Source organism: Bombina bombina, chromosome 6, assembly GCF_027579735.1.
Source record: "Bombina bombina isolate aBomBom1 chromosome 6, aBomBom1.pri, whole genome shotgun sequence".
Classification (NCBI taxonomy): domain Eukaryota; kingdom Metazoa; phylum Chordata; class Amphibia; order Anura; family Bombinatoridae; genus Bombina; species Bombina bombina.
In genome coordinates, this window is record NC_069504.1 from 755,406,843 (window position 1) to 755,421,358 (window position 14,516).

General features: G+C 39.0%; 1 protein-coding gene across 1 annotated transcript in view; it reads left to right on the top strand.

The window, feature by feature from the left end:
• RDH8 (retinol dehydrogenase 8) overlaps positions 1–14,133 on the top strand; it is a 100,555-nt gene extending 86,422 nt beyond the window's left edge. Inside the window, exon 6 of the mRNA XM_053716075.1 lies at positions 13,893–14,133. Coding sequence (XP_053572050.1) covers positions 13,893–14,117 — 225 coding nt within the window. The 3' untranslated portion in view covers positions 14,118–14,133. The remainder of the gene's footprint in view (positions 1–13,892) is intronic.
• The last annotated feature ends 383 nt before the right edge of the window (positions 14,134–14,516 follow it).

Genomic DNA, 14,516 nt, shown 5'->3' on the forward strand with positions numbered 1-14,516 from the left:
CTATGGAACTTATATATTTCAAGCTGCCCCAGTCCATCATTTTTCTTATTTATTTATTTATTTATTTATTTATTTATTTATTTATTTATCTATCTAACCATCCTCAAAATCATTACTATCTATCTATCTATCTATCTATCATCAAAATCATTATATAGAGCAGCATATATAATATTATTACTACTACTGAGTTATCTTTGGGGGCCCAAAAATGTTTTCTTGCACCAGGCAGGGCCAGATTGGCCAGTCGGGATACCGGGAAAAATCCCGGTGGGCCGCCGGCCGGCAACTCAGCTGGGGCTGGGCTGAGGGCTCAGCCTCAGGCTGGCTGCTGCTGTATATGATGTATTGCGAATGCGATTAATATTTATAGTATTATTGCTTGTGATAATAATTTTGGCCGTTAATCTTATCTAAATTGTTTCACTTACTCTCACTGTCTGTGACTGGCCTGCACTGTCTAGTAACCACCTCCGCAAGTTAACTTTACCGGTTACCGCAACTACTTTTAGCCAAATAGCGAATCACTCACTCTGAGACAGTGACTGAGTCTGTGTCTGTTTGTTATTCACATTCAGTCACAGGCTCAGTCTGTCACAGATGTTACTGGATGAGGGTGGCGGCGGGCTGGGGAGGAATGATTACGTGGGCCGGGTGGGCCGGGCCAGCGGCTTACATCACTGAGGTGAGTTGACTGACTCTGATTATGGACTCCCGCCTCTTTTCAGTTGAAGCATAGGGAATGCTGACGTTGTGAATATGCGCTCTAAATTCAATCACGTCCTTTCCAAGCTCCTCTAAAGTGCAACCTGCACCTAGGACCTGCCTGTAACCTCAGTCAGCCACAAACAAGGATCATGTTACGTTACTACAAAGCCAGCAAGAATAATATCGGCACTCCAACACAGCCAGAAAGTAGCGGAACTGTGACAATGACATCCCACACAAACAGGAGTTAAAAAAAATAATGGCTTTGAATAAAAGGTTTTTTATTTTTATATTTTTACATTGGAATATTATCATTTAAATGAGAATTGTAGCATTTTTTTATTTGTTGAATATAAAAGAGGGTATTTTAAATGGATTACATTTTTTTTGTTACTCTTGTGAAAACTTTTTGCCATCTGCCCATAAAACCATGGGCATTGTCCTTATCAACCAATGAGTGGTTTATATTTATGAACACTGCATTATCATAGGCTTAAGGCCTATGATAATCCCCCATACAAGATCAGTCAGGGTCAGGATAATATACTTACTACTGTTTATTTTAGGGGAAAGCAAATGAGAAGGGACACAGCCAGAGCCAGTGGTAGTATATATGTAGCCACGTGGGGTCAGAATGAAGGTAGTGTGATGGGCATTGTTTAGTAGAGGCTATATTTAGTTTTTTTCAAACAAACGAGTTGGGTAATACACCCCCAAATTAACAAATTCATATGGTAAATAGATTAGTAACAAAATACAGGATTTGAGTTTATATAATATTTAACAACAGTTCATTGTTTGTATAAAAGTTAAAATATATGTGTTTAACATTACCCTTAAAATTAGATAGCTCATTTTAGTTATGTAAAGTTAATATCACTGGGTTGCCTTAACAATAAACTGGAGATTTATATTATAAAAATATTTTTTTTTAATGTTGATAGTCACATTTTTTTCCCATAAAGATAATCAGAACTCTGTATTTTGTTTTATAATTCTCGCTGGAGGGGGCGTGGCCGGGGAGGGGGCATGGCTGGGCCGGTCTATACAAATTTCCAGGGCCGGTCTGATTTCCTAGTCCGGCCCTGTCTAAAACCCACCCAATCCCCCCTTTAAAAAACCTAACACTACCCCCTTGAAGATCACCCTACCTTGAGCCGTCTTCACCCAGCCGGGCACAAGTGGTCCTCTAGAGGGTCCGAAGTCTTCATCCTATCCAGCCAGAAGAGGACATCCAGACCTGCAGAAGGCTTCATCCAGGCGGCATCATCTTTATCCTTCCGGAGCGGGTCCATCTTCAAGACATCCGACGCGGAGCATCCTCTTCATCCGACGGCCGACGACTGAATGACTGGTCCTTTAAGTGACGTCATCCAAGATGGCATCCCTTGAATTCCGATTGGCTGCAAGAATTGGCTTACAAGAATTTTAAACTAATTAAGGCTAACGAAAGACTCGTAATCTAGCCGATTATTTGCTAGAAAAGAATTTGCACTCCAGATTTAGAAGTCAGTTTTATTATTGTAAACTCTCTTAGAACTGTACATAAATTGGTTATTGTAGTTAAACCTCTCTGGTGCTTATTAAGTTATTTGTAGCTATTGTGATATATTTAAAAATGTGCTTTATTGTGGCTAAACAAGAGGTTATTTCAGCTCAGATTAATTGGCATATAAATTGGCTGCTAAAGTATCTTGTTATATTGTTTAACTATGCACTCTTAAGTTAACGGTCCATATTCTGGTATTTTATTGTGGTATTTTAATGTGATTCATTGTAAGGTTAATTTTAAAGATATATTTTTATGATCTGTTATATAGAATATTGTAACAGTATAAATGTGTATAATTGATTCATATTCTAGTTTCTACATAAATATAATTCAATGTGTCTATAAGGATAACTAGTCTAGAAATAAGGAATAAATATTTTTTATTGTTACGTATATATATTTTATTGGTTGGCATTTGCTGAAATAAGTACACCAACATTTTCATGGAGGTTGCTGCTAAGATAATAATAATTTTGTAACCTCGTATATACCGACACTTTAATATTTAATAATAATTTTCTTTGTCTTTAAAGGGATAGGAAACCCAAATTTTTTATTTCACAATTCAGAAAGAGCATGCAATTTTAAGCAACTTTCTAATTTACTCCTATTATCAATTTTCTTCATTCTCTTGGTATTTTTATTTGAATATAGCCACCAATAAGCAAGCATTACCCAGGGTGCTGAATAAAAAATGGCCTGGCTCCTAAGCTTACATTTTTGCTTTTTCAAATAAAGATACCAAGAGAATGAAGAAAAAGTAATATAAGGAGTAAATTAGAAAGTTGCTTAAAATTGCATGAAACAAAAAATTTGGGTTTTATATCCCTTTAATTATAAATATTTTGTAAACATCTCTACAGGGTTTACCCCTCATATTACAATTTGAAAGTAAACACGATTGCACTCAAGCTAAAATGATAATTGCGTCTTCACTGTTTTGTGAAACAAAAAAGTGTCACAAAACACATAAAAAAACATAAATTATGCTTACCTGATAATTTAATTTCCATCTGTGGGAGGACAGTCCACTACTTCATTCATTACTTGTTAGGTTTATTTAAGGGGGGTTTGGGTTAGAGTAGGGGTATGTGGGTGGTGGGTTGTAATGTTGGGGGTGGTATTGTGGGTTTTTTACAGGCAAAAGAGCTGATTACTTTGGGGCATGCCCCGCAAAAAGACCTTTTAAGAGCTGGTAATAGAGCTGTTAACTTTTGTAATTTAGTTTAGGGTAGGGAAAGTTTTTAATTTGTTATTTTATTAGGGGGCTTTGTTATTTTATTAGGGGGCTTAGAATAGGTGTAATTAGCTTAAAATTCTTGTAATCTTTTTTTATTTTTTGTAATTTAGTGTTTGTTTTAGTAATTTAGTTTAGTTTATTTAATTGTAGGTAATTGTAGGTAATTTATTTAATTAATTTATTGATAGTGTAGTGATAGGTTTAATTGTAACTTAGGTTAGGATTTATTTTACAGGTAATTTTGTAATTATTTTAACTAGGTAGCTATTAAATAGTAAATAACTATTTAATAGCTATTGTACCTAGTTAAAATAAATACAAAGTTGCCTGTAAAATAAATATAAATCCTAAAATAGCTACAATATAATTATTCATTATATTGTAGCTATATTAGGGTTTATTTTACAGGTAAGTATTTAGTTTTAAATATGAATACTTTAGTTAATAAGATTAAATTTATTTAGTTAGATTAAAATTATATTTAATTTAGGGGGGTGTTAGGGTTAGACTTAGCTTTAGGGGTTAATACATTTATTAGAGTAGCGGCGAGGTCCGGTCGGCAGATTAGGGTTTAATACTATTTATTATAGGGTTTGCGAGGCGGGATTGCGGCGGTTTAGGAGTTAATAACTTTATTAGAGTTCCGGTCGGCAGATTAGGGGTTAATAAGTGTAGGTAAGGTAGCGGCGACGTTGGGGGGGGCAGATTAGGGGTTAATAAATATAATATAGGTGTTGGCGATGTTAGGGGCAGCAGATTAGGGGTACATAGGTATAATGTAGGTTGCGGCAGTGTCCGGAGCGGAAGATTAGGGGTTAATTGTGTAATGCAGGTGTCAGCGATAGCAGGGGTGGCAGATTAGGGGTTAATAAGTGTAAGGTTAGGGGTGTTTAGACTAGGGGTACATGTTAGGGTGTTATGTGCAGACTTAGAAACTGTTTCCCCATACGAAACAATGGGGCTGCGTTGGGAGCGTAACACTGCTTTTTTGCAGGTGTTAGGTTTTTTTCCTCCCAAACTGCCCCATTGTTTCCTATGGGGGAATCGTGCACGAGCACGTTTTTCAAGCTAGCCGCTACTGTAAGCAACATTGGTATTGAGGGCCGCAAAATATGCCTTTACGCTCCCTTTTGGAGCCTAACGCAGCCCTTCAAAGAACTCTAAATACCAGCGTTGTTTAGAAGCAGCGCTAGAAAAAAAACACGCGTAGCTAACGCACCCCTTCAGCTGCAAAACTCTAAATCTAGGCGTTAGTGTGTAGAAAAGCCTTATTAGCATAGAAAGCCAGATAAGGAGGGACGCATTGCAAGGCAGTAATCACAGATACTCTGCACGCAGAAGCAATAGCCCATAGAAAAGGAACCTTCCAAGACAATAATTTAATGTCTACTTCATGCATAGGCTCCAACGGAGCCCGTGCAAAACCTAAAGAACAAGATTTAAACTCCAAGGAGGAGCAATAGATCTAAACACAGGTCTGATCCTAGCAGAGCCTTAACAAGTGACTGCACATCAGGAAGCTCAGCGAACCTCTTGTGCAGTAACACAGGACAGAAATCTGTCCCCTCAGGGGACTTGCAGAAAGCCCTTCTCCAGTTCATCCTGGAGAACAGAATAAGTAGGTCCTCCACACCTTATGATAGATGCGACGAGCAACCAGTTTTCTTTATTTTTTTTTTTAGCTCTAGACATAGATGAACAAAGAGACCTTGGTCAGCAGGTCCCTGCGACAAGGTAACTTCCACGGAGGAGATAACTACACTAGTCCACCAACTATATCCTTCGCGGCCAAGAAGGAGCAATATGTATCACTGACGCCTGCTTGATTCGAGCAACGACACTAGGAAGTAGTGGTAACAGCCGTAAAAGAAAAAATAGATTAAACCTCCAAGGCCCTGCTAATGCATCTGTTAGCTCCATCTGAGGATCCCTGTACCTCGACCCATATCTGGATAACTTGGTAATGATACATCATAAGATCTTCCTCTTGCAAATTTCTGCAAACACTCGGGATGGAGAGACCAATCGCCCAGATTAAATATTGTCTGCTGAGGAATCCACTTACCAGTTGTCCACACCTGGAGTGAGGATCGCTGAAAGGGACAAATGTGGGTCTCCGCCCACTCCAGAACCAGAAATGCTTCCCTCATAGCTAGGGAGCTTCTCGTTCCCCCCCAGATGGTTGATGTAAGCCACCGAGGATATATTGTCTGATTGGAATCTGATAAACTGGGACGAACCCAGCAGAGGCCTTCAGAGCATTGTATATTGCCCGAAGATCCAAAATGCTATTGGGAAGGAGCACCCCAAACAGCTCCCCTTCCTGGCAGACTCGCTACCATAGTCACAATCACCCAGGATGGTCTTGAGATGGACATCCCCTGGGACAAGTGATCTGGACAAAAACCCCAGAGAGCGAGTCTCTCGATCTGTTGTCCAGAGAAATCTGTTGAGACACATCAGAAGGATGTTGTTCCACTGCTTCAGCATGCACAGTTGCAACAGTCTGAGGTGAAATCTGGCAAGGAAATGATGTCCATGCTGGACACCATGACCACCAATCACCTCCATACACCGAACCACAGATGGGACTTAAGGAAGTCTGGAGGGCAAGACATGTTGAAGCTAGCCTGCAACGTCTGTGTCTGTTAGAAAAATTCTCATGTCTATGGAGACTATTATAGTACCCGGGAATTCCACCCTGGTACTCGATACAAGAAAACTCTCTCTAGATTTATTTTTCATCCATGGGATCAAAGAAGACAGAGGAGAAATTCTGAATGGTCCACTCTCCCCGAAAAACTTCTTGGAGAATGCCATGTTGGCCGGGATCAAACCCGGGTCAACTACTTGGAAGGCAGTTATGATCACCACTATACCAGCTAGACCAAACAGAAGATCAACAGGAAGTGCTGGTCCAGGAACGCAAACCCTAGGAACTGAAAGTGGTCCTTGAGGATTGGTACGTGAAGGGAGCATCCTTCAGATCTATCGTGGTCATGAACTGCCCTTCTCGAACAAGGGTAAGAATGGACCTATTGTCTCCCTCTTGAGGGGACATTTAAAAACTTGTTTAAGCACATCCGGTCCAAATCGGATGGAAAGTTCCCTCCTTCTTTGGAACCACAAAAAGGTTTAAATAGTATCCCAAACCTCTCACTGCTATAGGCACTGTGACAATAACTCCTAAGAGAACAGATCCCGTACGCATCCCAGAAAGGCTTCCCTCCTTTCTGGTCAGGAAGACAGGAGAGAGGAGGAACTGCCCTTGGATGGGTGAGACTTGAAACCTATCTTGTGACCCTGAGCTATGACCTCCAGGACCCATGGATCCTGCTCCTCCCAGAACCAAGCGTCTGAAAAGAGCGACAGTTTGCCCCCTACACGATCCAGAAGAGGACCGGAGTCCACCCGTTCATGCTGACTTAGACTCGGTGGGCTTCTTGCTCTGCTTGGATTTATTACAGGACTGAGCTGGCTTCCAAGAGCTCTTGATTTGCTCAGGCTTAGCGGAGGACTGCTGACATGGGCTTTATCAAAACGAAAAGAACGAAAATTGTCCCTTAGACTTGTTCATATTCTCTTGCGGTAGAAGGGCACCCTTGCCACCTGTGACCGTGGAGATAACTGAGTCCAGGCCTGGACCAAACAAACCCTTAAAGGGGAGGGAAAGAAGTCTAGACTTAGAAGTCATATCCACAAACCATATCTTCAGCCAGAGCCCAACAGGCCTGAACAGAAAAGGCTGAAGCCTTAGCATTTAGGCAAATAATCTGCCTAATAGCATCACAGATAAAAGAATTAGCAACACTCAAGGCCGTAAATCTTTCCTGAGTAACATCGAGGGGACCTCTCCACCCCAATCAATTCTATAAGGAGTCCCACCAGAAGGTAGTTTCTCCAGCAACCGCGGCAACGGCCGGCTCCGGTTGAAACAAATATCCCGTATGTTGAAAACAACTGTCTTAACAGAGTTTCCATTCTTTATCCATGAGCTCTTAAAACAAAGAGCTATCCTCAACCGGGATAGTAATACGTTTAGCAAGGGTGAAGATAGCGCCGTCCCTTTTAGGGACGGAACTTCACAACTCCATTGAGAGTCCAGGGCCGGGAACGATTTGTTAAAGGGAGAAGAGGAGAGGAACAATCCAGTCCCATTCACTGTTAATATGTTCGCCATCTAACAGGAGCAGGGAAGTATAAGCTACCATCCTGTCCTCAATCTTTATCCAATTTAGGAATTAAAGGTTCCTCAGGCAATTTGACCTCTGGAACCACTGAATTCAACAAAAAACTTCCTTTAGAAGAAAGCGCAAATTCCTAAAACTAAAGTCTGATTCCTCCGCAGCCGGTGGTTTAGAGACAGCAGTCTCCGACCCATAATGTTAATATTCTAAAGTCTCAGAAAGAATTTCATCTTCTGATAACCCTATCAGTTAAATCCAATAAATTATCTGATGTACTCTGGGAAGGAGTGCAATATGTAACCTTTCACTTGCGCTTAGCAGAGCGAGGTAAAGCATTAAAGGCCACAGACACCGCCGTCTGAGCTGCGCAGTAACGTTTGGTGAAAAATGGCCCCCTCCAGATGGAGGATCAGCAATGCTACGGGAAACTGCATGTGTAGAGAGGTAAGCATGTAGGGTACGCACCTCACTGGATGACAACTCCTTAGAGGTGGACGGCTCAGTGGTATCAAACATGTTCAATATTTTCACATTATGAAGGCATATAGAACATAATTGAGGGGGCGGTAAGGCCTCCTCACATTATAAACAGGAATAACTCTTTAGGAATAGAGGGCGTTCCCTCTAAGTAACAGAATCCTCCATCGCTAGTGCAATAACTGGAGAACTATAAAAATAAAACATTATTTTATTTAAAAAAACTGCACATTTATATCCCAATGGCTGTGGCACTCACCAACTCCCATGACCCAGACAGTACAGAGCATTATGACTCCTCTCTGATAGACACCCGGTCAGGAAAGAGGGAAGAATCATATGGTGCCCAATGCAGGACTGAGAGAGCGCACCAAGCTTGTAAGCTGCATGGCTCTCAAAGTGAAACATGTATATTCCATAACAGCCTATGAGCCCATAACATCTCACACATAAAAGCAGCATAAAATCAAATAAACATATAAGATTATTCCCCCATGTTCAATAATCCAATAATCCCCCTGAGGAGATATTAACCCTTGATTCTATACTGATAAAAGGAGTCACACTGTGACCCTGTCTTCTAGCGTTATCATACATGTATAAAAAAATGAAACAATCTTACCAGAATCTATGCCGTGGAACAGGAGCGCAGCCTTTCAAGTGTGACAGGTTAGTATTATCGCTCCTGGCATAGACTTGAGAGCAGAAAGCAGGCAGTGAAACTCGTCAACGCTGATTGCTTATGGAGCTGTTAATCTGAGTCGGGATGGTTTCACAGAGACGACACTCCCTGCATCTCCGGACTCTAACTTTCACCCATGCTCTCACTGAGAGGCTGTAAGAACTACTTAAAACTCCAGTCCCATTGCGAAGAGTACTACCCTCCATAAGAGACTACTCCGAATCTTCTGACACTTCTCTGCCAACCTCCTGAGACGAAAGGCAAAGAATGACTGGGGGATGAGGGGAGTGAGGGAGGTATTTAAGCCTTTTTGCTGCTGTATCTTTGCCTCCTCCTGGTGGCCAGGTTCTTAATTCCCACAAGTAATTAATGAAGCAGTGGACTCTCCTCCCATTAAGATGAAAATACATTACAGTTACACCATCTAATAAAAATTATCAAAAAAATATTGCACACAAAAGTTATAAGGGTTCAAAGATATGAGGTCTCAGGTGTTAGAAAAAAAAAGGCAGGCAAAGGGCTTTTAACTGAGAGATACATAAATATACATGTCAAGAGGTTTGTGAATTGGCGCAAAGTATAGTGTGTAGACAATTCAATATTAATAAGATTAAACAATAAATACTGCAAAGTAAACAATATGTGTTGTAAAATTATTAGAATCACACAATAGTGATTTGCAAATACAGTAAAAGATATATCAATCTATAAATCTTATACGAATCTATAAAAATCTATAAAAATATATCTGCATAGTAAAAACAAGGATTCATACAGTTCATAAAATTTCCTTGAAAATCCCAGCAGTTAATATTACATTCAATGGTGCTTTGTAGCAGAGTTAATCCATAATAGGTCGAGCCTTCTCTGTCCCATATATTGTTTTCAAAAATTAAAAGAAGGAAAAATCTGAAGTTGCAGTGCAATTTCAGGATTGTATTGGTTTTCTAGGATTCTCTGTCAGGCCTGACAACATTTCTAGGAGAAAGATACGCATGGTGTCAGTGATCAGACTCTACCTTTACTGTGCGGCCCTTACCTCATATTGATTGAGGTAGAAGAGTAAGTAGAGACCCGAAATAAATTAATTGTTTAACCCTTAAACCGCCGCACCAGAGCCTCCGCCACCTGCATTACATTTATTAACCCCTATCCTGCCCCCCCTACACTGCCGCCACCTACATTACATTGATTAACCCCTAATCTACCCCCCCACACCGCCGCCACTATATTAAATTAATTAACCCCTAAACCTAAGTCTAACCCTAACACCCCCTAACTTAAATATTATTTAAATTAATCTAAATAAATATTCCTATAATTAAATAAATTAATCCTATTTAAAACTAAATACTTACCTATAAAATAAACCCTAAGATAGCTACAATATAATTAATAATTACATTATAGCTATTTTAGGGTTTATTTTTATTTTACATGCAACTTTGTATTTATTTTAACTAGGTACAATAGCTATTAAATAGTTATTAATTATTTAATAGCTACCTAGCTAAAATAACTACAAAATTACCTGTAAAATAAATCCTAACCTAAGTTTCAATTACACCTAACACTACACTATCATTAAATAAATTAAATTAATTAACTACAATTACCTAACATTAAATAAAATTAACTAAAAATAACTAAAGTACAAAAAAACCCCTCTAAATTACAAATAAAATAAAAAAGCCCCCCAAAATAATAAAATTCCCTACCCCAAAGTAATAATAATATTAAAATTCCCTTGCCCCAATGTAATCAGCTCTTTTACCTGTAAAAAAAAGAAATACAACTCCCCCAAACATTAAAACCCACCACCCACACACCCCTACTCTAAAACCCACCCAATCCCCCCTTAAAAAACCTAACACTACCCCCTTAAAGATCAGCCTACCTTGAGCCGTCTTCACCCAGCACAAGCGGTCATCCGATCCGTCCAGAAGTCTTCATCGAATCTGGGCAGAAGAGGTCCTCCAAGCGGCAGATATCTTCATCCAAGCGGCATCTTCTATCTTCAATCAACCGGAGCGGAGCCATATTGAATCCAGCCGACGCGGAGCCATCCTCTTCTTCCGATGTCCTAACACTGAATGAAGGTTCCTTTAAATGACGTCATCCAAGATGGTGTCCCTCAAATTCCGATTGGCTGATAGGATTCTATCAGCCAATCGGAATTAAGGTAGGAAAAATCAGATTGGCTGATTTAATCAGCCAATCGGATTGAAGTTCAAGCCGATTGGCTGATTGGATCAACAAATAGAATTGACCTCGCATTCTATTGGCTGATCCAATCAGCCAATCGGATTAAACTTCAATGGTGTTATCAAAAATAAAAGTAAATATAATAGGTAATAGGTCCAAATATAATACATCCAAGGGTTCCAAGGGAACTTCAATTTGTGATAGCTACTCCATTACCTGATTTATTTAATCAGTCATTATTAACAGTAGTAGAGGACTGGAAAATTGCTAATGTAGTCCCTCTTTATAAAAATGGTAGTAGGGGAGACTCTGATAACTATAGGCCTCAATTCAAGGGAAATTAATGGAAACTCTTGCAAAGAACAGCATGGTTTTACTGCTGGAAGATCATGTAATGCTATTCTAATTTATTTCTATGACCATGTAACTATATTAATAGACTAGAGAGGAGCTCTAGATGTATGTATCTAGACTTTAGCAAAGCATTTGACACTGTCCCATGTAACAAACTTATTTACAAAATGTCTTAGAGTTGATGCTAAGATTGTTAAGTGAGTAGAAAGTTGGCTTAAGGATAGAAGGCAGGAGGTTTCAGTTAACAGCATACATTTAAATAAGGGGCCAGTTACTAGTGGTGTTCCCCAAGCGTCAGTTCTTTGTCTTGTTTTGTTTAACATGTTTATCAGTAATATTGGAAGAGGGATCCAGGGGAACGTGTAATTGTTTGTTGATGATACAAACATTTGTAACAGAGTAGGTGTTCCAGGAAGGGTTGGACCAAATGAGCAGTGAAATTATGAAACTCGAGAAGTGGGCAAATAAATGCATCTATAATGTAATATTACCAAGAGCAAAACTATGCATATAGGTACCAAAAGACAAAAGGCAGATTACAGTCTTAATGGTACATTGCTGACTGTAACTAAAGAGGAATGGAACTTGGGACTTATTATTTCAATTTATTTAACATTTGGTAGACAATGCAGCAGTGCAACCAATAAGGCAAGTAGAATATACTTGGTTGCACTGGGAGAGGTATTAGCAACAAAAATAGCAAAATTATGCCATTTTACAGATCACTAGTTAGGCCTCATCTGTAATATTGTGTACAGTTTTGGAGACCATATCTCCAAAAAGGATATAAACTGAAAACTGTCCAAAGGAGGACTACTAAAATGGTACATGGTCTAAAATAAACAAAGAAAGACTCTAGTAATTTAAATATGTATAGTTTAGAGAAGAGAAGGGAAAGAGGTGACAAGATAGAAATCATCAAATGTTTGAAGGGACTTAAAGTGGAAGCTGAAAGCATTTTCCACAAAAAATAAATACCAAAACAAGGGGTCACAATCTTAAAGGGGCAGTCTAGTCAAAATTAAAATTTCATGGTTCAGATAGAACATGCAATTTTAAACAACTTTCCACTTTACTTTTATCATCAAATTTGCTTTGCTCTCTTGGTATTCTTTGCTGAAAGTTAAACTAGGTATGCTCATATGCTACTTTCTAAGTCCTTGAAGGTCGCCTTATTTCTCAGTGCATTTTGAAAGTTTTTCACAGCTAAACAGCGCTAGTTCATGGGCACCATATAGATAACATAGTGCTCACTCCTTGGAGTTATTTATGATTTGCACGGATTGGCTAAAATGCAAGTCTGTCAAAAGAACTGAAATAAGGGGGCAGTCTGCAGAGGCTTGGATACAGAGGTAAAAAGTATATAAGTATAAATGTGTTGGTTATGAAAAACTGTGGAATGGGTAATATTATCTATCTTTTTAAACAATAAAAATTTGGAAGCAGACTGTCCCTTTAAGTTAGAGGGTAGCAGATTCAGGAGGAAGCAATTTTTTACAGAAAGGATGGCAGATTCATGAAATAAACTTCTAATAGAGGTGGTAAACACAAGGGGGTAGATATAACAAGCAGCGAATGGTGCTTTCTACGCCCTTTGCTGCTTTCTATGCCGGAAACGTAAGTTAAGAAGCAGAGGTTGTAAGACCGCTGCTCCTTAACTTGCCCGCCGCTGAGCAGGGGGCGGCATTGCACAACCTTTTCACTAGAAATGCTTGTGCAATACTAAATCGCTGTTGGCATTTAGCAATGTCGGGTGGACATGATTAAATCCAGGGTCAGCTCCAAGGGCCCTTGAAAAATATTAATATGATCATACGCTTATTTGGAATTGGAAGTTAATTAGAGACTTTTTGGTCCTGTCTTTAACCCTGAAAGACATGATTGAGATTTGAGAATGAGTTTAAGGGTTTTGGATCATGGTTATTAAGGGGTTAATTGTTTTTAAGGCGCTATTGCACTGGGGGTCTCAAGTTTAATGGCTCTGTTTTAGTGCAATGCATAGGATTAAGACTTTTACCTAGTGATTAAGCACATATTCTCCAAATGTTAATAGTGGGGAATAAGCCATCCAGAAGCTACACTTTTTTTGCAGAATATTATTTTGACTCTTATACATGCTCTGTAAATGCGTCCCCCCTCATGAAAAAAAAATGCCCCCCCCCCCCCCTATTTCATTCGTTCTGGAGCCAACCCTGATTAAATCTACCCCATGGACTCTAAAGGAGTTAAAAAATGCACGGGACAAGCATAAGGCTATCCTAAGAAAAAAGTAACATGTAATATGGGTAGACTTGATGGTCCTTTTTGGTTCTTATCTACCGTCAAATTCTATGTTAAGATGCTTTGGTTAAAATATTTAACCATCCACTTGTAATACAAGATTGTGTGTTAGTCTTTGTGCAAGGTCTCGCAAAAGATGTCTTATTATTAACCACAGTTTTGTGTTATGTGCTCCAGCTGATAATTTGTCTTTCTAACCTCACACAGGAAACAGTGAAAGTGATTGGAATGAATCGACCTGTATTCCGTCATCAAACAAACCTTCTTTATACTCCTCTTACAGCCTTGAAATATACAGATAATACTGGAAACCTCTCAGTCAGAACCTTTTACAATATGCTATTCAACTATGGCTCGCTTTTTCATTTCAGTCTTCATTTCTTGAGGTGTATCACCTGCAACTGTTTTCGCAGAAGAGTGATGCCTGTCTGAGATAGAACAGTGACATGTTGAGCCCACTACACCACACAGTGTGTACATGTGCATTTCAATAACTCACATGTGGCAAAGGCCTCACTTAGTGGTAATGTCACTTTTAATCACTGTGGTTTAATTCTACAGAATATAACCTCTTAGGGGTATCTAACTTTGAGATACACATAAATGGTATCAGTTGAAATGTATTCTTAATCAATAAATAACTTTTTATAGTCTACTAAACTAGATTGGTCTATACTATAGAATCTGCTATAAAACAAGTTTCCATAATACTGATATTTATAATCTCTTCACTGATTACCAAAATTAGATTGTAAGAAAGTTGTGTATGATGCACGTCATAATATATTTATCAAATACATGTTTTATGTCTTTTAAAACATTTTGATTTGT